The sequence below is a fragment of the Phyllostomus hastatus genome, unplaced genomic scaffold, assembly GCF_019186645.2.
Source record: "Phyllostomus hastatus isolate PE091 unplaced genomic scaffold, TTU_PhHast_1.1 phas_contig_86, whole genome shotgun sequence".
Taxonomy (NCBI): domain Eukaryota; kingdom Metazoa; phylum Chordata; class Mammalia; order Chiroptera; family Phyllostomidae; genus Phyllostomus; species Phyllostomus hastatus.
In genome coordinates, this window is record NW_025333977.1 from 87,843,176 (window position 1) to 87,868,322 (window position 25,147).

At 38.2% G+C, this 25,147-nt stretch overlaps 1 protein-coding gene across 2 annotated transcripts in view; it reads right to left on the reverse strand.

Moving 5' to 3' along the window:
• GPR156 (G protein-coupled receptor 156) overlaps positions 1-25,147 on the reverse strand; it is a 100,165-nt gene that overhangs the window by 59,823 nt on the left and 15,195 nt on the right. For both annotated transcript variants that reach the window (XM_045851525.1, XM_045851523.1), the window contains exons 2-3: positions 3,324-3,564; positions 3,004-3,140 (exon numbers count right to left, since the gene is read on the reverse strand). In XM_045851525.1, the coding sequence (XP_045707481.1) occupies positions 3,004-3,140; positions 3,324-3,419 (233 nt within the window). In that variant the 5' untranslated portion in view covers positions 3,420-3,564. The remainder of the gene's footprint in view (positions 1-3,003; positions 3,141-3,323; positions 3,565-25,147) is intronic.

A 25,147-nucleotide genomic window follows, 5' to 3' on the forward strand; every position in this document is an offset into this window, starting at 1 on the left:
TGTAGTTGGAGAACTTAGTCTGTATGATGTGCATCCTTTTAAATTGAATGAGAATTTTTCCATGTCCCAGAATATGATCTACCTTGGTAAATATTCCATGTATACTTGAAAAGAATCTGTATTCTACAGGTGTTGGGTGTAGGATTATACAAATGTCAATTAGGTCAAGTTGGTTGATAGTGTTATTCAAGTCTTCTATATCTTTACTGATTTTATCTTGTAGACTCCTTTCTAAAATTTTATAAAAAATGCAATATATGCAACTAAACTCAAACATTACTTTATCATTTAGTTTTATTAAAATATTTTTCAGTGGTGCAACAGTAGCGCATCTGACTCCAGATCAGAAGGTTGCATGTAAAATATTTTTCTTTCCTCTAGCACATATGTGTTTGGGTCAGAATCACAAATTTAGAGACCACAGAACTGGAATGAAATGAAGCATGTAATTGTGATGCACCTTTGCACAAATTTTATTATTTAAGAAAGCACTTTTGAAACTGGCTTATCTTATCTTTCCTTACCTGAACTTGTAAGCTACTTAATTGCAAAATCTGTTTTTATTCACAGTGCTCCTTAATACTTTATTCTTTACGCCAAGTCATGTTCCCACTCCAAGCAAGACAGATAGCAAATATAGTTATTCTACAACACTATTTACAAGTGTTCCTTTTTTAACAGGATTATAAATGATTTTAAAACATTGCACTCTACAAAATTGTGTATAAAATGATGTGTTTTGGGGAAAATAGTATGGTCCATAAACTTTGAAACATACTTAACTTCGTAACCAGAATACTAATAAAAATAATAATTATACCCATTAAAATACTCACACTCAGTAAATGTTCACTATCATTTGTACCCAGGATCATAGCTGATTTTTGTAGCCTCAAATCTGCAAGATGTAGGTCATTGAGGGTATTTGACTCACATAAATAATATTACCATCAAAATCTGCTCTGGATCTGTGCTTTCTTTAACAATCAATTATTTTAAAACACAAGGGAAATATCTTTTCTGCTTCTTAATCTATTCCTATAGCTTCACCATATAGCCTCATGTTGTAGGAAGGACACCAATTTTTGAGGCCATTAAACCAGCTGCTATTTGTTGTAATAGAAGGCAGTGCCATTGTATTCTTAGCTTAAGGCTTCCTTCTTTAACCACAAGAAAGCTTGTGCCTGAATTTTTTAAACCATTGACTTTCTGGGGAAAAATTACATATGAATCAATAATATTGTTTTCTTATTTGTCAATCAGGTATTAATTTGCATTTAGAATTGTGTTGTAGATAAAAAGACTGTATTTCATCATTCTCTAACCTTGAAATGTGTGATTTTCCTAGTCATTTCCTTTCAAATTATTTTTATCCTCACCTGAGGACATTTTTCTATTGCTTTTAGAGAGAGAGGAAGGGAGAGGGAGGGAAAGAGAGAGAAACATTGATTGGTTGTCTCCATATGTACCCCTACTGGGGATCAAACCCTCAACCTTTGGTTTAGGGGTGATGCTCCAACCAACTAAGCCGCAGCAGCCAGAGCCCTAGTCGTTTTCTTGGCAGCAGCCAACAAAAGATTAAAATCTCCTTCTTCCTAGGGTCACTGACAACATTTTTACCAAGTACCTATTGTATTCCACAGTCTGTTCTATATGCTGGAAACAGGCGTGAACACACAGACAAGGTCCCTGTGTTCACAGTCTTTACAATTTGGTGGGACATACAGATAATGAAAAGGTAAATCAATAAATATGGTAATATCAGAGAGTTATACTTGCTATGAAGAAAATGAAACAGTGACAGGGAATGGAATGAGATGTGGTGGCTGGGTGGCCACGTGACAGAGAGGCTATGTTAGATAAGAAGATCAGGGAAGGCTTCTCTGATGAGGTGACATTTGAGCCAAGACATATACGATGAGAAGTAACTAGTCCTGCAAAGATCTAGAGAAGACTGTCAGGTAGTGGAAATAGTAGGGGCCTTGAGATAAGAGTGGGTTTCATGTATTTGAGGAACAGAATAAAAGTGACTGGAGCAGGCTTAGGAGCAGGCAAGACAGAGTGCCACATATCACTGCCATGTAGAGATTGACCCAGCAGGTCAAGTCACTGCTGCTTAACAATTTCATGTCTTCCATGCCTCAAATCACCAATGGCACCCCAAAATGCCTGCTAGACAAATTCAAAGGACTGATCCTCATCTGAATGCCAAAACCAGGTAATGGATCATGATACACTTGATCACCACCAAGTGTAGGGCTGGAGTGGGGCCAGACAAGTTTGGCTTCTCTGAGGGAATTGTCGAAATCTGATGTGGGCTCCATCCAGAAAAAAACAGCTGTGGGGCAGAGAGAGAGGGCTGGAGGCAAGCTGGGGCAGCTGGGGCAGAGTGTTGGAGTGAAGAGATGGAATGGTCCCTGAGGGAAGGATCAAATAGCAGTGAAGGCAAGATTCTTCAAGTCCCTTCAGAAGAGAGTCATCATTTGTTTCTTTTGTCAGACCCAGAAGCCATAGATACTTACCCTGATGAGCCAGTGACTTTCCAGCCAGTCAGAATTATCTAGCAGAACAGCCAGGTAGCAGGGCTTCACTATTGTATAGAAACCTTAGCCCACCCAGACTGGTTCCAATTGTGCTGCCATAAACTTCAGTGTTACTTTGGAAGATTTCTCTACATATGTTGTTTTTAATATAAATACCTCATCTTCTTAGAAGGATTGCACACTCCTTTATGAGGAGAGACCCTTCACTCTCTTTTGTGGGGATACTTGTAGTAGGTAGCATAACCCTGGGCTAAGTCTTTCTCCTTTTCAAGGGGGAATTGTACTCTAAGGTCAGGACCACTTAGCAGGGGATTTTTTACATAGCTCAATGCCACAGTAGGAGACAAGCTTTATGGATTATGGATCCTAGCCAGCTGCTTATAGTGCCCAAATGATCCTAACACTCTGGGTCTCATGAGCTGGCTATGTGAGATGAGAAACTAGGCATGGGGCTGCTTACCTGTTCTTTCTGCAGCGAATTGTGAAGCCAAGAAAGAAGGCTATCAGAAGAAGTCCGCAGCTGAGCAAAGTCCACACAATACCCAAGAGGACAGGAGATAATGAAGAAATTGTCTTACTGCTGTGGTGGGAAGAGGTCTGAGAACAGAAGACAGAGAAGCTGTTAGGAATGAAGGCTCTTGTATAGATCAAACGTGAACTGCCCCCATCATCACCAAAGCCTAGAAGTACATGTCCTTCACGAGCATTTCCTCCTCCTACTCCTCCCCTGCCCCCAACATGTATTTCTGAGCAGCCTGACACCCATGGCTGCTTACTTACAATTGTTGTCTTGCAGAGATCATGAATGGGTCTCTGATCCAGCTCCTGGCCAGGAAAACTGTCACACAATTCAGAGCAGTTTATTTCAGGCTCCATGTCATCACATGCCCCTCTTGCTGTGCACTTCTTCAGTCTTGGTTACCTGCTGGTAGGTAACCAGCAGATCTTTGACTAAAAGTTAAGAGAACCTCAAGTCTTTTCTTCACAGGTGCCATTTTGGAGCTGGTTCCTGGCTGAAAATCTGAGATGAAGAACGCATTCAGGTGAAACTGAAAGGTTATTTCAATGAGCTCCTTTACCATCCACCCTCCAGGCTCTCCTGGTCCCCTATTGCCTGTACATATTATGTGAGACAGGAGTGGGCATCTTAGTGACCACAAAATGATGATTCTGACTTGCCACCAGATGGCGGTCACTGCTCCAAGCACTCTCACACGGGTCCCCAAGGAAAGGAAAGCAATTAAAACTGTTAACCACCACCAAGCCCTTATTATATGAAATGTTAAAGGGACTTATCTAAGAAAAAGAAAATTAAACAAACACGTATAGTAAAATGACAGCAAACTCACAATTATTAACAACCACACCTAAAGCAAAACCAAAAGAAACTAAGCAAACAACTATACATGAACAGAACCACTGAAATGGAGATCACATGGAGGGTTAGCAAGAGGGGAGTGGGAGGAGGAGAGAGGGGGAAAAGGTATGGAGAATAAGTAGCATAGATGGTAGGTAGAAAATAGACAGGGGGAGAGCAAGAATAGTATGGGAAATATAGAAGCTAAAGAACTTATGACACAGGAACATGAACTAAAGAGGGGGAATGTGGGTGGGAGAGGATGTGCAGGGTGGAGGGGAATGAACAGGGGGCAATAGGACAACTGTAATAGCATAATCAATAAAATATATTTTAAAAATTAAAAAAATGTTAACCAATTATATAAATACAAATTTATATATATATATAGACACACAAAAACACAAACATACCTATATACACATATGTGTAAATGGTTTATTAGAGGTTTAAATACTTTATATATTTTAATTATATAGTTATATTTTTATTATATATAGTTATATACTTTATTACATATAACAAAGATTTAAGATAAAATATATACTTAAATAAATACATTTTAAACCTCTTTAATAAGCAATAATTTTAAAACAATGACAAAGCACATCTGACAATTAGACACAAAGCTTTATAGATATAAAACCCTACAGTCTCTCTTCAGATCCTTTTTATGGCCCAGCAACTGTGAAAACTCTAGTTTAACAAGTGAGGCACATCTTCCTTTTTTCCCTACAGGGAAATCCCCTGCCCTCCCAGGATCTTTCCAGGCAACTCATGGCTTAAGCGCCGTCTGATCCTGGGAGGTGGTAGGCTCTGGTGCCCCAGGCTGTCAGTGTGCATCGTCTGCTGGCCACTCTGGCTCTTGTTCTCTCAGGGATTGGGGGAACTTTCTATGCCCACTCGGCTGGGGTCACAGGAGGATATGTAAGCCCTTTGCCAATAGTTTTTTGCTTGTTTTTTAAACTGTTAGACTACTAGAAGTGGGATAGGCTACTTGGGTAGTAGGGAGAGAAACTGCGGGCTCTGCAGATGCCCATAGAGTGGGTGAGTGCCCAGAGGATGACATCATTTCTCCCAGAAGACGCTTGCAATGTGAGTGCTGTGATCTAAAGAGAAGCTCTGCCTCACAGAACAAAAGTAGAAACGTGGAAAGGCTCAAATCAGCTCTAGCACAAAAGGTAGACAGGTCCCTAATTCTTTCAAGAAATCTATCCCTTAGTACAGAAAACAGATTTCAAATTTTACCAGTGAAAATGTATAAGAGGATACTATTTTTGCTTTGTGTTTTTGAAACAGCTGAGCACAGTTTTCTTTTATTGTGGAGAAAAATTGGAAGAAGAAAAACAATAACAATTATTATTTCAGTAGCCACAGAACATAGGACTTGTGTTTAAGCCAGAACAATAGTGACAGGTGTAGAATGCCATCTTTGGATTCTGCATGCTTAGGCATGAACACTAATATACCACCAGGTGCTGCCCATTCATTGGCCTTTCATATGGTCCTGCATTATTTACCAGGTTCATTACAATGAAATCCCAAGAGTACTAACAGCCACCATCTCCAGTCAAGACATTTAAATTCTTTCTGCAGTTTAGTCAGAGTAATGAGTGCAAAATTAAGAAGTAAATATAAAAATGTAACTATTTGCATTCTAATTTAGTTGAAATTGCTGAAAACACTGTTTTTCTTTTTCTTTTATTTAAAGTTAAACATCCCCTATTGTGCCTTCTACACGAGAGCAATATTAAAAGCCACAGGGAGGCCTGTACCACATTGATAGACTATATTTGAACAATTATCAAGTCCATGTTTGTATATCCTTAAATCATATTGAAGTATATGTCAGTGTGTGTGTGTATAAAACCTCATTTTGTCCTCACTACAACAGTGTCGTGTGAGGTAAACAACACCAATCCCTCACTTTCAAATAAGGAAACTTAAAAGCAGGGAAGTGGAGAACCTTGCTCCAAATCTGTACAGGACACTCCAAAATCAATGTCCTCCCACTATACACCCTACACAAGGCAAACACTGTGGACTGACTTCTCCCAAGGGGTCACCAAATGGCCTGGTGGGTTTTTCATGTTTTGTTCCCAGAACTTCAATTCACTACTATGGGTTCGCTGGAGCATCTATACCAGTAGTTCTCCACTGGCATGATTTCACACCTTCAGAGAATATTTGGCAATGTCTGGAGACATTGTTGTTGTCAAACTGAGAGGAGGGAACTACTGATATCTAGTAGGTAGAAGCCAGGGATGCTGCTAAACATCCTTCAATTCACAGGGTGGTCCAAAGAACAAAGAATGATCAGGCTTCAAATGTCAATAATGCCAAGGTTAAGAAACCCTGGTCAACACTGTGGATCTTAGAAGGCTGACAATCTTAAGCCCAAATCATCCTTGGGAGATTTTGTGAATACAGTATGGCTTTCCATCTGAACATAAACTCACTGGGGGATAAATTTCTGAGTGCATTTCCAAAGTCTGATAACAGACTGAACTCACTGGCATGGAATTTTGAGTGTGAAGGCCCCCTTCAGTCCATGGATATCCAGTGTAGAAACTATGTATGATGATACTGGACAGGCATTTGACTCCAGTGTTAGTGCACATTCAGAGATTCACACGTGAGGAGCTGGTGAAACAGTGAATGGCTCAGTAATTGAAAGGAGAGAGTTGAATGATTTTGCCTTTTGACCCAGCAGTTCTACTGCCGGGATTATACCCTAAGAACCATGAAACACCAATTCAAGAGAACCTATGCACACCAATGTTCCTAGCAGCACAATTTACAATAGGCAAGTGCTGGAAGCAGCCCAAGTGCTCATCAGTAAATGAATGGATCAAAAAACTATGATATGTTTACACAATCGAATACTATGCATCAGAGAATAAGGAGCTCCTACCCTTTGCAACAGCATGGATGGAACTGGAGAGCATTATGCTAAGTGAAATAAGCCAGGTGATAAAAGACAAATACCACATGGTCTCACTTATAAGTGGAACCTAATCAACAAAACAAACATGCAAGCAGAATATAACCAGAGACATTGAAATTAAGAACAAACTGTTCAATAACCAGAGGGGAGGTGGGAGGGAATAATGGAGGGAAAGGGGGAAGGGTTTTCAGGAATATGTATAAAGGACATATGGACAAAACCAAAGGAGTGTGGGATCAAGGGTGGGAAGTGGAGATGGCTGGGGTGGGGGGGGAGTGAAGGGGAGGAAATGGAGACAACTGTACTTGAACAACAATACAAAATATGGAAAAAAAAGTGTTAAATGATTGGAAAAGTAGGTGGGGAGCAGTGTGTCCAAGAGGGTAATGGTGAAGTATCTGACCATGAAATAAAGAATCCAAGGCACAAAGAGGAAGATCTGTCTCCCCCAAAGCACCCCCCCAACACACAGCCACAAAGTCTCTAGAGAAGGAAAAGAACAAGGGGGGAGGAATTAGGGAGGCAAATGGACCTCTCAGTGTTTATGATTTTGACTCTGAAACCATGTAAATATTTTACTTAAAAAAATTAAATCAAAAAAGAAGTGAATCAATCTTTTCTTTTTTAGAAAATAAATCTTTAAAGATTAAAAAATATATTGAAAGAAATAAACCAAAGTATATCAATTTGATGATATAACCCCATAAAGAAGAATTATTTTAAGTAACAGCAACTTCATTATACAGCCTAAGGACAAAAAATACCCACAATGAGATCTTAAACTGCATTAGGTGGGTATTGTTCTTATTTTATATATATATGGATTCACACATATACACATACACACATACAAATATCCACTACAAAAAGCAAATAAGTAATTATATTCATGTCACTGGGAACTAAGATTTGCAAAGTAAGAGAAAAGAGATACACATTAAATAAAATAGGCAAAAAAAATTCAATCATTAGTTTCTATGGGAAATAACAGTATAAACTCAGATTTTTTTCTAAAACATTCATATTTCCCAGATTTGGAAGTAATTATAACCCAGTAACAACAAACACTTCAAGTGCCCAGACTGTGGTCTTTAAAATTACTTTTCACTAAAAGGAATTAGTTTTCTTTAGCAAAATGGACAATTTATAGAGCTGAAAATACACAACATGAATCTGGAACATTTTGTCATACAAAAAAATAAAAAAGTGTCAGAGATTACAAAGTCATGTCAAAATGATGTGTGTTAACTGGCTTCCATTATCCAATGAGAGGATAATTTCAGCATCAAAAATAGTAACTGTAGTGCGCTGAAACATATGGCACATAGTAGGCACTCAATCAATGCTTATTGAATGAACTAATGAATTTAACATTGCAGGTATTAATAGATTACTGTTGAGGGTGTGATCTACAACACTGATTTAGAGGCTCCTCCATACATGGTATAATTTCTCTTCCTATCATATGTCAGGAAAAATTGACTTTTTTTAGAACATTTCTATCTCGTGTATAGTATACTTCTTTCTTTTTTGGTTGCTGGGAAGTTCAGAATCTAATATGTGGCTCACTTATAGTAACTGTGCAGTGCTTGGCATTTCTGGCTCATTTTATTATCCTACAACTATTTTTCTTTATCCTGATTTCCGTACCTCTTTATTTTTCACTTCATTATGTATTTTATATTAAAAACCGGAGAAAGGAGGACAATTGAAATAATAGGGATGTTGCCATACAATATGAGCAAATAGATACATTATTTGAAGTAACTCAACCTCAGGCTACCCACTAAGAAAGATAAGCTATGTTATCAACACCACATGCAAATGCATCAAAAATGTATGTATGCAAACCACCACTACCAAGAGCATTGCACTAGATGTTCACTAAGGTTCCTTCTGGCACCAAAATTGTCTGAGGTATTAGCTCTCTGTTAACTGTGCTAATGTAGGCAGCAGATACATGGATAATTATAAACATTAGGGAATGTAAAATGCATTTTTAATTACCTTTGAATGCATTGTGTTATGTTCCGGTAGCAGATTTACAAACATCCTAAATAAGGGTCACTTATACTAATAGTAAACTCACTTCTATTCCCTGAGCATACACTGCTTTTCATGGGGACAGCAAGCAGATGCAAGCAGGCCAACGAGGATTCAGCCTCTCCTAAGACCACCTGCCATATAGACCCTCAGTAGAGAAGGTGGCTCACAGTTGTAAATACTTACTAAGAGAGCATGGGCATAATATTTGCATGGGAAAATATTGCCTATTGAGGAAGATATAGTTCAGCCAGGGAAAGAAGATGAAATCATAGACATGGTAGAGCTGGAAGAAACCTCAGATATCTAAATGTCCAATCTCATCTCTTCATTTTACTCATCGGAAAACAGCCCCACACAGGTCAAGAGGCTCAGGATCACACAGTGAGTGTAGGAATAGACTCTAGGTCTCCCAAGTTCAGTGCTCTTTCTATACCACTTTAAAGGACCTTTACAGGAAGTTATGGTTAGCCTTTCACACATTTGGGACGGGTGGGGTGGAGGCCTGGGCTTGGGAAAGCTGGCAGGATCATAAAGGTAACAGCTTAGGGCTTGGTGAGAAGTCTGTGGAAGGGGTCCAAGGAGACAAGAAACCCAGTGGAAGGGGAAAGAATATTCTCTTGAGAGAGTATAAGTTTTGGAACTTGTATGTTTTCTCCTCAACAATGTAAAGTGGACTGAGTTAATCTGCTTCTCAGAACTTCATATTTGCCTTATAAGAGGGAGAGATGGTAAAAGTTTCCTTGTAAAGCCTCTGAAGTACCTCCAGTTGAGGTCTCCGCAACACTGTCGCGGTTTCTGAAAGCCATCCCAAGGACCCTGAAACCAGGCTCCCACAGGGATTCTTTATTTACCAGAGGGAAGAGCAGGGGGAGGAGACATGGCTGTTCCAAACACATCTCTCTTAGGGAATTTTAAAGCAAAATGGAATCGCTTGATACCCCTTGACAGGGGTGAGGGCAACTTCATGCGCTCCCTTACTCGAATGTGGATCTCCAGGAAAACAGAGCTTTGAGATCTTTGGGCTTTGCATGATTTCTTGAAGTGTCCCACCATCTGTTCCTAATCCCTATGTTCCAAAACCTCTCCCCTCCTAAGTTTCCCAGCAGACAGTGATCTTCCCACAATCTGGAGGACATTTTTGCTCAACATTATACAAGGCTGTGCACAGCCTCTTAGTTTCATATGACTTGTAACTTTTCTTCTCCTGAATCTAATTTCTCCCTTTATAATACAGTGTCTAAACTTTTGTGGTTGCTTGGTAGAATTATAATGAATCAGACTGGCTACTGGATTGGGTCCCCCATGGGCTCTGGGAAACAGTGTTGTAAATAGTAAGTTTACTGTAAACACTAGGTCAGTCAAATACAGGGCACATCCCTGAGCCCCTGGCTAGTTCAGCCCTCCATCCCAGTACTTGGAATTTGGTTTCACTTCACAGATCTTAGGACCATCATGTGTAAAGAGTGGCACTGCACGAACAAAGCTGAGGCTGAATTTAAGTCTCAGTGCCATCATTTTCTGTGGCTTTGGTTAGTTACTTAAGTTCCCCATTTCTTAGGTGCCTCCTCAATAAAATGAGGATAATGCTATTCACATCTGAAAGAGTTTGCTGGTGATTAAATTACATGATGTATAGGATGTATGCAAATGTAAGTTATACATCCTAGATCACCAATAATCCTCAGGTTCTTTCATTTCCATGATGTATAAGGGTCATCTGTACAGAAGACTTGGGGCATATAACTGAGGTTATCCATCTTGTTTCTCTAAATTTCCTAACAGAATCCCAAGTTCTGAATCATTAACATATCTTCTAACATGAAAAATAATATTCTTTATATTGTATTCAAAATCAGATTTTGTAAGAATAATGAATTATAGCTGCTCACTGGTAGAGATCATATTCATTAATTCAATCAATATTGATTAATCAATTATTATGTGCTAGTCACTATGCTAAGATGTAGGGATGCAGCAGGGAACAAGCCAACACAGTCTTGCCCTATTACCGAGCACAGTGCCTGGTACAAGGTAGATGATCAATACCTATTTGTTGAAGTGGACCCAGAGACATTTAGAAAACCTTATACAGAACAGGAGTCCTGGGCTCCTAGGAATGATCTACAGGACTGTCCAGATACTATTATAACTCACGAGAAACAGGAGGGTTGATTCATGAAGGTGGGCTCGAACATCTCCCTTTGACACAGTAGAGCATGTGCTGCTTTCTGAGCCCTACACTAATGTCTTTTCCTGACTCTCTGAACTCTCAGGTATAAGCTGACACAACCACACAAACTGAGCTGTCAGTCACTACTGCCTTATAGATGGATTTTAGAGACCTTTTATTCAACACTATTTATTCAACACTAATAGTATTCAACTCTATTGCCAGGGACTGGAGTTGGAAATTAAAAGCAAACAAATGAACAATAAACAGCAACAACATACTAAAACTTTTATCAACTTCCCAGAGTTGTACTGTTACCATACTTAAAAGCACTTAGGTACTATTATGCGAATTATACATGACAATTTCCATAAAAACTACTCACAAATTGTCAATTAGCATTCATTAATATGCAATAAAATTCTCATTTCAAAATGCAGAATTAATTCCACTTGGCTGCCCTCCTTTGGTGAGAACTGCTGTGAAGAGCTCCATGCTATATTACTCAGTGAAACAGTAAGGTGTCACCACGGATCAAGCTTCAGGCACCAGAAGGACAAGAGAGAATGATCATTTGAAGCTTTGAGAGGCTGGTTTTGGGCAGCTCAAGTTTTATGCTGCTACAGCTGAGACCCCTGTCCTGTGGGGTACTGAGATCATAGGCTGCATGAGTTCATTAATCTCTCTTGCAAACAGATTCATGGTGATATTGAGCACTCCTTCAAAGGACATTTGTGAGAGTCCCACACAGTTGGAAAAAGGTGAATAAAACTTCGTTCCTAGGGTCAATCTGTTCAGGAGACTGAATGTTCTAGTCCTCAAGAAAGCAGAGATACAAAGTCCTTGGAATTATTGGGACCCATCCTTGAAAAGCCTCCTGGTCAGAATTTTTACAAGAGAACTTATGTGCTCTGTCTCTTAATTCCAATTTTAGTTGGGCATGGGATTTCTCCAAACTGTTGTTCATTGTTGCTGTGCAACCCAAGACACCTGTGTGAGAGCAATTCTGGCTCTTTGAGGATAAAGATGAAAAATACCTGCCATCACCATTAGACTTTTTATTCTGCAGCCACTTTCTTAACAAACTGTCCTAAACTTGCTCAGGAAACAAGGGGCTAGAGAATAGGATTTTCTAAGTATAATTTAACACAGTGGCTATCAAACTTTAGCACACATCAGAATCACCTGGAGAGCTCCCTAAAACTATTTGTTTTAGGGCCCCCACCTCCAGAGTTCTGGTTCAGTAGAGCCTGAGAATTTGCATTTCCAGTAAGCTCCCAGGTGATGCTGCAGCTGCTGATCTGGAAATCATACCATGAGAACCCCATTGCAGCTAAAGAAAATATAGGGCTTTTATCACAGTTTAAACCACACAAACCCATGGCATACTTGTTACTCCAAGCTGCCATGACAAGGCTCATGTGCACACTTATAGACCAAGCCATTTGAATCATTCATTAGAAATAAATTTCAGAGAAGTACTCTTGCTATACTAGACACTTAGAGCAGAACTCAATCTTTTTATTCTTCAAACCATGATTCATAAAGAAATACTTTTTGGATATGAGATACTGATGGAAATTATAGACCCTCTCCTTAAAAACATATACAAATGTGTAATATTTTACAGACAAAAGGAAGAGAGAAGGTCACAGGCCACCCATCAGTGCCTCCCATAAGCCCCAATCCCAAGTAAAGAGGTTCATTTCAAACAACAACTCAGTTAAGCCAGGGATTTAAATATTTTTTGTTTTTCTTCATAATGTTCCCTTAAATCATATATTTCTTTGTAGCTACCCACTTCTAAAGAATGGTACACTGAGATGATAAAAGCTATGACAAACTCCATCACCAATTAAAACATTTTAATAATCATTTTTGCAGAGAGATCCAAGATACAGCGGGGTAGGTGGAAGTTACACTCATCTCCTCCCAGGAACAAACTGGAATTACAACTAAAGTATAGAACAAACAACCTGAATAACCAACTGAAGACAAGCTGAACAGAAGTCTTATAACCAAGGATTTACAAAAGCTACGTCGAGGAAGGGCAGGGACATGAAAAGGGTGACTCTCACAGGTGGCAGCTGACAATGCAGACAGATATCTTAGCTGCAAAGATTCCCCCTGAGGAGTGAGGAGACTCAACCCTGGTGCTGCAGGGCTCTGGAGCCCAAAGCACTGGAGCTTGGAGGCGGCACCCAAATAATATCTGGCTGTGAAAATTAGCAAGGATTCTGTCAGTGGGGCAAAGAGGAGTCCTCTAGAGACATAGATGCCCTCTTAAAGGGCCAGCACACAAAATCTCATTCACACACACCCTGGCATCTGGTGGAGGGAAGGTGGAAGAGACTAGAGTCTGTGAGGAGAATATAGGGTTTGTGGCTCTGGAGAGACAGCTGAAGGAACAGCTGCCAGGATCCCTGTGCTGAGTCTCTCTCCCAAACCACCTGTAGACACCATCTTCTCTAGGTGGAGCACTCCCCTCCAAACAGCAACAGCTAGTTTGGGGAAATGCAACACCCTACCCTCCCAACTCCCTGTTGCCCCACCCCCACAGAGCTCACACCCTGGGCCTGGGGTATGGAGATACAGGCAGATTTAGGGTGGGGGTGGGGAAGGTCAGTGACTGAGTTTTGTGGCTCTGTGACAAAGGCCAATCCCCCACCTTCCTGTGAGCCTGACCAGCACCTCTCCTCAAAGAAAATCCACTTCCTGACTTTTGGTAGCCCTGCTCTGCCAAGCTCAGGCTCTTCAGGAGGTCTGGGACGAATCCAGGATAGACTGAATTTTGTGGCTCTAGTACTGGGGCCATTTTTTCCTTACGCACCAGTGCATAGCGTTCTCTTCACACAGCTTTATCTTGGTCTATTTGGGACTGATAAACTCTGTTGGCATCACCCTCAGGACTCCCTGAGACTCTGCCCCACCACAAAGGTCAGCAGGCACCCAGAAGGTCGCATCCAGACTTGGTATACTCTGGGATTTTTGCTTAGTAGTCTCAGACCCAGCACTGACACTGAGTATGAACCTGTATTAACCTGATAAACGCCACTTGCCCATACCTGGTGAATCACTGAGAATCTACATTTTGCAATTCGAGTACTGCCAGAGGCTCTTTCAATGACTGAGCCTAATTGGCAGGGGCAGGCAGAGGCAAGTAGAGGCATGCAGAGGTGGATCACTGGCTGCCCCTGGGCTTGGTGCTGGTGGAAGCAGGTCTTGGCACACAGCTTGGACTTTCCCATGCACACTCAGTCCTAGGGAGGCAGCCACAAACAGTGGATCACTTTGTTGCTCCAAAAAGATTGCTCAGGGCTAGTCACAGGCAGCATCTGACATTGACCTACACCAGAGTCCCTCCTAAGAAGCCCCAGAACCAACACACCCAATGGCCAGCTTCAGAAACATCAGAGCAGGATCCAGTTATCTTCATCAGCAACACATCCAAAGGGGTATCTCAGAAGGCTCCAGACGCACAGAGTGGAAGGCAAATTCCACTTCATGGGGTCAATACCCACACAGCAACTTACACACTGTGGTTGGGATTGATCCTTACAGTCAGCCAGCCTGAAGGTTGACACCATGCACAGATGAACCAACAACAATGAAGACTCAATTAAACAGGAGAACTCACATAACCCATATGAGGTACTTTCCTGGAGTACCCAACTCAGGTGATCAAGGTGATAGCACCACTGGGTCCCACAGGACACCTACTACATAAGGCCACACTACCAAGACTGGGGGGCATAGCAGATATACCTAACACACAGAAATAAACACAAAGAGACAGCCAAAATGAGTAGACAGAAAAACATGTCCCAAATGAAAGAACAAGAGAATTCTCCAGAAAAAAGCTAAATGAAATGGAAGTAAGCAACCTACAAGATACAAAGTTCAAAACAATGGTTATAAGGATGCTGAAGGAACTTAGGGGAACAATGTATGAAATCAGTGAGAACTTAAAGAGATAGTAAGCATGAAAAAGCACATAGAAAACATAAAAAGAACCTGTTAGAAATGAGCAATATAATTACTGAAGTAAAGAATAAACTAGAAGGAACAAACAGTAGGTTAGATAAAGCAGATGACTGAATCATTGATTTGGAAAACAAGGTACCAAAGAACTCTCAACATGAGCAGCTAAAACAAAAAAGGATAGTTTAAGAGATCTTTGGGACAACATGAAGAGTAACAACATCAGCGTCATAGGTATACCAGAAGGAGATAAGAGGGAGAAATGGATTGAGAACCTATTTAAAGAAACAATGACTAAAGCCCTGGCTGGTGTGGCTCAGTCTTTCTTTCATAGACTGAGCACCAGCCTATGAATGTAAAGGTTGCTGGTTTGATTCCCAGTCATGGCACAGGCCTGAGTTGTAGGCCAGGTCCCTAGTAGGGGGTGTGAGAGAGGCAACCATGTATTTCTCACAAACTGATGTTTCTCTCTCTACCTTCCCCTCTCTCTAAAAAAATAAATAAATAAAATCTTTAAAGGAAAAAGAAATAATGACTGAAAACATCCCTAGTGAAGGAAAAAGATACACAAGTTCAGGGAGTACAGAGAGTCTCAAACAACATAAACCAAAATATGCCCACACCAAGACACATCATAATTAAAATGTCAAAGATTAAAGATAAAGAGAATCTTAAAAGCAGCAAGAGAAAGACAGTTAGTTACCTACAAGGTTGCTCCCATAAGACTGTTAGCTCATTTCTCAACAGAAACATTTCAGGACAGAAGGAACTGGCACAAAATATTCAAAGTGATGAGAAGCATGACCTACAACCAAGACTACCTTATCCACCAGGCTATATTTTAAAATGTAATAAGAAATAAAAATAAATAAGTAAAGAGCTTCCCAGACAAGAAAAAAACTAAAGGAGTTCATTATCACCAAACCAGCATTACAAGAAATGTTAAAGGGTCTTCTTTAAGAAGAAGAATAAAAGAAGAAGAAGAAGAAGAAGAAGAACACAGTTAAAAGAACAAAGTGGTAATGAATATGTACTTAATACATACTTAATCAATAATCACTTTAAATGTAAGTGGATTAAATTCACCAATCAAAAGACATAGGATAGCTGAATGGATAAGAAAACAAGACCCATATATATACTGTCTACAAGGGACCCACCTCAGGATGAAAGATACACATGAACTAAAAGTAAAGAGATGGAAAAAAGATACTTCATTCAAATGGAAATGAAAAAAGCTGGGGTAACAACACTTACATCAGACAAAATAGAATTTAAAACAAAGGCTATAATTAGAGACAAAGAAGGATATTATGTAATGATAAAGGAATCAGTCCAACAAGAGGATATAACTCTTTTTTTTTAAAGATTTTATTTATTTATTTTTAGAGAGGGAAGGGAGGGAGAAAGAGAGAGAGAGAGAAACATCAATGTGTGGTTGCTGGGGGCAGTGGCTTGCAACCCAGGCTTGTGCCTTACTGGGAATTGAACTTGTGATGCTATGGTTCACAGCCTGCGCTCAATCCACGAGCTACGCCAGCCAGGGCAGGATATAACTCTTGTAAATATTTATGCAACCAATATAGGAGCACCTAAATATATACAGTAAATCTTGATAGACATAAATGGAGATATTGACAAAAATATAGTCACAGTAGGGGATTTTAACACTCATTGACATCAATGGATTGATCTTCAAGACAAAATATCAACAAAGAAATGATGGCCTTAAATGACATACTAGATCAGATAGATTTAATTGGTATATTCAGAGCATTGCACCCCTGAGCTGCAGAATATACATTCTTTTCAAGTACACATGAAACATTTTCTAGCATAGACCACACGTAGACACAAAATAAGTCTCAGTAAATTTAAGAAACTTGAAATCATACCAAGCCTCTTCTCTGACCATAGGTATGAAACTAGAAATCAATCACAAGGAAAAAAGTGAAAAACACACAAACACATGGAGGCTAAATAGCATATTATTAAACAATGAATGGGTTAACAAAGAGATCAAGGAAGAAATCAAAACGTACTATGAAACAAGTAAAAATGAGAACAAAACAACCCAAAATCCATGAGACACAGCAAGGGCAGTCCTAAGAGAGAAATCCATAGCATCACAGGCTTATCTCAAGAAACAAGAAAAAGCTCAAATAAACATGTAACTTTACACTTAAAGGAACTAGAAAAAGAACAACAAACAAAAACCAAAGTGAGTAGATGGGGGAAAATAATAAAGACCAGAGAACAAAAATAAATGAAATATAATTAAAAAATACAAAAAAGTTAATGAAACCAAGAACTGGTTCTTTGAAAAGATAAACAAGATTGACAAACCTCTTTAACCCAATGAGAAAAGGAAAGAGAGAAAGAGAGAATATGCAAATAAAGAAAATCAGAAAGGAAAAAAAGAGAAGTAAAAACTGACACTACAGAAATACAAAGGATTATAAGGAGATATTATGAACAACTATATGCCAACAAATTAAATAATGTTGAATAAATTCATAAATTTCTAGAAACATACAATCTTCAAAAACTGAATCAAGAAGAAACAGAAAATATGAACATACTAATTATAACTAATGAAATTAAAGAGGTAATTAAAAAAAACAACAACAACTTCCAACACACAAAAATCTTGGGCCAGATGGTATCACAAATGAATTTTACTAAACATTTATAAAAGAAATAACACCCATCCATCTCAAATTATTCCAAAAAATTCAAAAGGTGAGAAAACTCCCAAACACATCTTATGAGACCAGTGTTATTCTAAAACCAGTAAAGGCACTAAAAAGAAAGAATATTGTAGGCCAATATGCCTGATGAACAAATATGCAAAAATTCTCAACAAAATATTACCAAAAAGAATCCAGCAATACATTAAATAGATCATACACCATGATCAAGTGGGATTTATTCTGGGGATGCAAGGTTGGTACGATATCCACAAATCAATACACTGCATAAACCAATGAAGGATAAAAATCATATGATCATATCAATAGATATAAAACAAGCTTTTGATGAAATTCAGCACCCATTTATAATGAAAACTCTGAGCAAAGTGGGAATAGAGGGAACATATCTCAACATGATAAAGGCCATTTATGAAATACCCACAGCTAACATTATTCTCAATAGGGAAAAACTAAAAGCATTTCTCTTAACATCAGGAACAAGACAGGGATGTCCACTTTCACTAGTCTTATTCAACAGATGTTTGAAGCCCTAGTCACAGCAATCAGACAAGAAGAAATAAAGGCATCCAAACTGGAAAGGAAGGAGTAGAACTTTTATTATTACTTGCAGATAACATGATACTGTATACAGAGAATCCTTAATATTCCACACACACACACACACACACACACACACACACACACAAAACTACTGGAACTGATAAATAAATTCAGTAAAGTAGCAGGATACAAAATAAATCTCCAGAAATTGGTTGCATTTTTACACACGAATAATGAACTATCAGAAAGGGAAACTAAGAAAAGAATCCCATTTACAAATGCACCCCCCACCAAAAAAAAACCCCAAAGATAAATTTAACCAAGGAAGTAAAAGACCTGAATGTAGAAAATTAGAAGACACCACAGAAAGAAATTGAAGAAATGCAAATAAGTGGAAGCATATACCATGCTCATGGATGAGAATTAATATTGTTAAAATGTCCATACTACACAAATTAATCTATAGAGTCAACTCAATTCCTGTTAAGACACCAATGATGTATTTCACAGAACTAGAACAAAGAATCCAAAAACTGATATGGAACCACAAAAGATCATGAACAGCCACAACAATCTTGAGAAAGAAGAACAGAATTGGAGGTGTCATGCTACTTGCTATCAAACTATCCTACAAGGCCATAGTAATTAAAATAGCATGGTACTGGCATAAAAACAGACATATAGATCAATGGAACAAAATAGAGAGACCAGAAATAAATAAACTCCTGTGTGTATGGTCAATTAATATTTGACAAAGAAGGCAAGAACACAGAATGGGGAAAAGACAGTTGAATAAATGGTGTTGGGGAAATAGACATGTACAAAAAATGAAACTAGACCACCTTCTTACAGCATGTACAAGAATAAACTCAAAATGGATTAAAGACTTAAATGTTAGACTTGAGACCATAAAAATCCTGAAAGAAACATAGGCAGTAAAATCTCAGACATTTCTCTTAGAAATATTTTTTTTCTGACATCTCCTCAAGCAAGGGAAACAAACAAACAAAAAACCAAATAAACAAATGGCACTACATCAAACTAAAAAATTTTTGCATGGCAAAGAAAACCATAACTAAATGAAAAGACAACCCAATGAATGGGAGAACATATTCACCAATGATACATCTGAAAAAGGATTAATATTCAAAATTTATTTAAAAAATCATACAACTCAACACTAAAAAACCCTTAAATAATCTAAATTAAAAATGGGCATAAGACCTAGTTAGACACTTCTCCAAACAGGACATATAGATGACCAATAGACATATGAAAAGATGTCCAGTGTCACTAATCATCAGGAAATACAAATTAAAACCACAAGAAGGTATCACCTCACACCTGTCAGAATGGCCATCATCAATAAATCAGCAAACAAGTGCTGGCAAGGATGTAGAGAAAAAGGAACCCTTGTGCATTGTTAGTGGGAATGCAGACTGGTACATCCACTGTGGAAAACAGTAAAGAGCTTTCTCAAAAAATTAAAAATGGGACTGCCTTATGACCCAGCAATTCCACTTCTGGGAATATATTTGAAGAAACCCAAAACACTAATTAGAAAGGATATATGCATTCCTATGTTCATAGTAGTGTTACTTAGAATAGCTAAGATTTGGAAGCAGCCCAAGTGCCCATCAGTAAATGAGTAAATAAAAAAATAGTGGTACATTTACACAGTAGAATATTACTGAGCTGCAAAAAAAGATTGAAAATTTACCATTTGTGATAGTGTGGATGGATACTGAAGGTATAATGCGAAGTGAAATAAGTCAGTCATAGAAACAAACAGTCAGAGACTATAGTCTCTGATCTTATTTATATGTGGAATCTAAATGAATTGAAAATCTAGTGTGTTACTATTTGTTTTACTTTTCCAACCTGTTCTATGTTCCTTTCCTTGTATTTTTTTACTCTCATTTTCCTATCTATTAGCTTTTTAAAAACAGCTCTATTGAAGTATAAATTATATACCATAAACTGCACATATTTAAAGTGTCAATTTGGTACATTTTAACATATGTACACACCTGTAAAATCATTCTTTCATTCAAAATAATGAACAGGTATTGATAGTCCTCTAACTTTTTTCCTTTTTAAAGTTGTTTTGGCTATTCTAGATACATTTTCCCATGAATTTTAAAATGAGGTTATCAATTTCTACAAGAAGGTTACCTGGGATTTTGAGGCTGCAGTGATCTATAGATCCATTAGGAAAGAAATGACATCTTAATATGGAGTCCTCTAATCCACTGGTTTAGTGAGTTCAGCTGCAACAAATTGCCATAGATTGGATGGCTTATAAACAAAGCAAATTTATTTCTCACAGTTCTGGGAGCTGGGAATCCAAGATTATGGTGCCAGCATGGTTGAGTTCTGGTGAGAACCCTCTTCCAGTTTGCAGATGGCTGACTTCTTGCTGTATCCTCACATAATGGGAAGAGCACTACAGAGCTCTCTGACCTCCTCTTATTAACAGCACTAATCCCATTCATGAGTGTTCCACCTTCATGAGCTATTACCTCCCAAAGGCCCCTCCTCCAAACACCATCACATTAAAGACTAGATTTCAACCTATGAATTTTGGGGGGCAGGGGAGAATGCAAACATTCAGTTCATAGCACACAAACAATGCACATCTCTCCCTTTATTTGGGTCTCCATTAATTTCTCAGAAAGGTTTTGTAGATTTCAGTATATAGGTTTTGTTTATTTTTAATTAAATTTATCCCTAAGTATTTCATATTTTTGATGCTATTATAAATTTTTTTACTTTCAGTTTTCATTGTTGAACAATCAGTATGCACAACTGAGGTTTGTATATTGATATTGTATTTTGAAACCATGCTAAACTCATTCATTAATTCTAGTAGCTTTTCTATAGATTCCATTGAATATTCTATATAGATGATCAGTTGACTTACTTTGTTTTTATTATTGTTCAAGTAGTTGTCTCCATTTTTCTGCCACCACCTCCCCTGCCCCACCCATGCCCATCTCCCACCCTCAATCCTATCCCACTTTGGCTTTGTCCATGGCTTTTATACACATTACTTGACCCTTCCCCTTCTTTCCCATTATCCTCCTCTCCCCTCCCCTCTGGTTACTGCAAGTTAGTTCTTTATTTCAGTGTCTCTGGTCATATTTTGTTTTGTTGATTAGGTTCCACTTATAGGTAACTTTCAAATAAAGAGCTTTACCTCTTCCTTTCAAACTGGATGTCTTTCATTTCATTTCTTTTTTTTTTTTTAACTTTATCGCACTGGCTAGAACCTCCAGGACAATGATGAAGAGAATTAGTGAGAGTGAACATCTTGTCTTGTTCTTGATGTTAGGGGGAAAGTATTTGGTCCATTGCCATTAAATATAATGTTTGATGCAGGTTTTCCATAGATTCCTATTATCAGGTTAAAAACTTTCTCTTCTCCATTTTGTGGAGATTCTTTCTTTAATGGATCTGGGCTTTCACATTGTTCAATATTTCTTGAATGATTTTGGTAGTTTGTGTCTCTCAAGGAATTTGTTCATCTAATTTTATAGAATTATGGAATAACACTCTTTATAATATCTGTAGAATTTGTAGTGATGTCACCTATATAATTCATGATATTAGTAAATTGTGTATGCTCTCTTTTTATCCTGATTAGTCTGGCTAGAGGTTTTTTTCATTTTACTGATATTCTCAGTCAATCAGCATTTGCTTTCATTAATTCTCTCTACTGGTTTTTTCTTTGGTTATCTATTTTTATTTCTGCTCTGATATTTAGTATTCCTGGTCTCATTTGCTCCTTTTATGAGTTTCTTAGGATGGAAGCTGAGGATACTGATTTGAGACTTTTTTCTTATAAGCCCTTAGCACTGTAAATTTCCACTTATGCATTGCTTTTGCTTCATGACTTTTAATTTTCATTAAATCAAAAATAATTTCTCATTTCCTTTTTGATTTCCTCTTTGACTTATGAGCTGTTTTGAAGTACATTCATTAGTTTCCAAATATTTGAAGATTTGTGTTACTGATTTCTTCATTAATTCTATTGTGGTCAAGAATATATTTTGTGTGATTTGAATCCTGTAAAATATATTGAGAATTGCTCTATGGCTCAAAGAAATGGTCTATCTTGATGAATGTTCCATATGCACTGAAAAATAATCCATATTTTGCTGCTAATGGATATAGTGCTCTATGAAGATCAAGAAGATCAAGCTGATGGTGTTGGTTTCATATTCTATGTCCTTATAATTATTTTCTGTCTTATTATTTTATACATTACTGAGAGAAAGCTAATGAAATTTTGGACCATAATTATGGATTTCTCTATTTCTCTCTGAAGTTATATTATCTCTACTTCATGTATTATGATGTTCTGTTATTAGGTGCACATATATTTAATATTGTTATGTCTTTCTGATAAATTGACTATTATCCATGGTAATATTCTTTGTTCTGCAATCTACTTTACCTAATATTGCTACTCAGCTATATTCAGTGTAAGCATAGTAAATCTTTTCCATACTTTTCTTTTAATCTATTTTTATTTTAACATGCAAAGCATGTTTATTTTTCATAGTGTATAGTTGGTTTTGCTTTTTTATCCTATCTGGAAATTTCTGCCTTATAGTTGAGATGTTGAGATCATTTACATCTTAAGTAGTTATTGGTATATTTAGGCTTAAATGTATTATATTGTTATCATTTTATATTTATCTCATCTCTTTTTAAAAAATATTTTATTGATTATGCTATTACAGATGTCATGATTTTTCCCCCATTGTGCCACTCCACCCATCAACTTCCACTACCCCAGGCAATCCCTCCACCATTGTTCATGTCCATGGATCATCTGTATAAGTTCTTTGGTTACTCTATTTTCTATACTGTACTTTACATCCCCATGGCTACTCTGTAACTCCCTATTTGTACTTCTTAATTCCCTCACCTCTTCACCCATTCTCCCACACCCTTTTCCCATAAAGCAACCATCAAAACCCTCTCTGTATCCATGATTCTGTCTGTTTTTTTTTGTTGCTTAGTTTTTTTAGACTTAATTGTTGGTAGATATGTATTTTTGCCATTTTATTGTTCATAGTTTTGATCTTCTTTTTCTTAAATAAGTTCCTTTAACATTTCATATAATAGTTGTTTGATGATGATGAACTCCTTTAGTTTTTTCTTATCTGGGGAGCTTTTTATCTGCCCTTTGATTCCAAATGATAATTTTGCAGGGTAGAACAATCTTGGCTGTAGGTTCCTGCTTTTCATGACTTTGAATATTTCTTGCCAATCCCTTCTAGCCTGCAAAGTTTCTTTTGAGAAATCAGCTGATGGTCTTATGGGAACTCTCCTGTAGATAACTAATTGCTTTTCTCTGCTGCTTTTAAAATTCTCTCTTTACCTTTAACCATTGGCATTTTAATTATGATGTGTCTTGGTATGGGCATATTTTGGTTTATGTTGTTTGAGACTCTCTATGCTTTCTGGACTTGCATACCTATTTCCTTCAGCAAATTAGGGAAGTTTTCTTTCATTGTTTTTTTTTAATAGATTTCCAATTTCTTGCTCTTTCTCTTCTCCTTTTGCCACCTCTATAATGCCAATGTTGGACTGCTTGAAGTTGTTCCAGAGGCTACTTATACTATCCTCATTTCTTTGGATTCATTTTTCTTCTTGCTATTCTGATTGGTTGTTTTTTGCTTCCTTGTGTTCCAAATCATCGATTTGATTCTCAACTTCATTCACTCTATTTTTATTTCTCTGTAAATTGCTCCTTATTTCAATTAGTGAATCCTTGGTTTATAACTGGATCTGTTTTATGCTGTGGTCCTCACTAAGTTCCTTGAGCATCCTTATAACCAGTGTTTTGAATTCTGCATCTGATAGATTGCTTATCTCCATTTTGCTTAGCTCTTTTTTTCTGGAGTTTTGATCTGTTCTTTCATTTAGGCCATATTTCATTTTCTCCTCATTTTGGCAGCCTCCTTGTGTTGGTTTCTATGCATTAGGTAGAACTGCTATGGCTCCCTGTCTTGGTAGTTTGGCCTAACGTAGTAAGTGTCCTATAGGGTCCAGTGGCACAGCCTCTCCTATCAACCAAGGTGAGTACTCAAGGTGCACCCTTCATGTGGGCTGAGTACACCTTCCACTTGTAGTTGAGCCTTGCTTGCTGTTGGAAGATCAATGAAAGGGAGTTACCCAGGCCAGTCAGCTGCAAGCATTGGCTGTTACCACTTACCATGAACCTCTACCCTCTGTGGAGGATCAAGTATGCAGGGGCAGGCTGGCAATGCTCCAGTATGGTCTATAGCTATCCACTGGGTGCGCAGACCTGCGGTTTCCCAGGTGGGGCAGGGCAACATCAGCCCCCATCTGTGTTTTGCCCAGGGCCACCTTGCCTGAGCTATAAAGCAATCTGAGATGGCTGCTACTTGGGCTAAGATTGGAGTTTCCCAGGTGAAACTATGCTGTGAATATAGCTACTTTCTGCTAGTGCTGAGCCTGGGGCTCACTGAGGCCAGCTGTTCCTTGCTTGAGAAGATTTAGGAAGTTGTGAAGCATGAGCCAAGACCAGCCATTCATATGGAAAAATAGGTTGGGTGGGCCCATAAGTTGGGTTGGGTGGAGTCTCTGGGAATTTCTAAGGAGGGTCAAACAGTATTAGCCAGGTTGATATTGTCTCAGATATGGCACCAGCTCCCTAACTCTGTGGCTCTGTGGAAGGAGGGTCCAGAAAAGGACAGTGGCCTCTGCCCATGCCAGATAGATACCTTAGTCTCCTCCAGCACGTCACTGGTAGCTTCCAAGCTGCCGCCCTAGTACTGGATCGCAAAGGGAGTAAGTCTAAGTAGGTGAGTC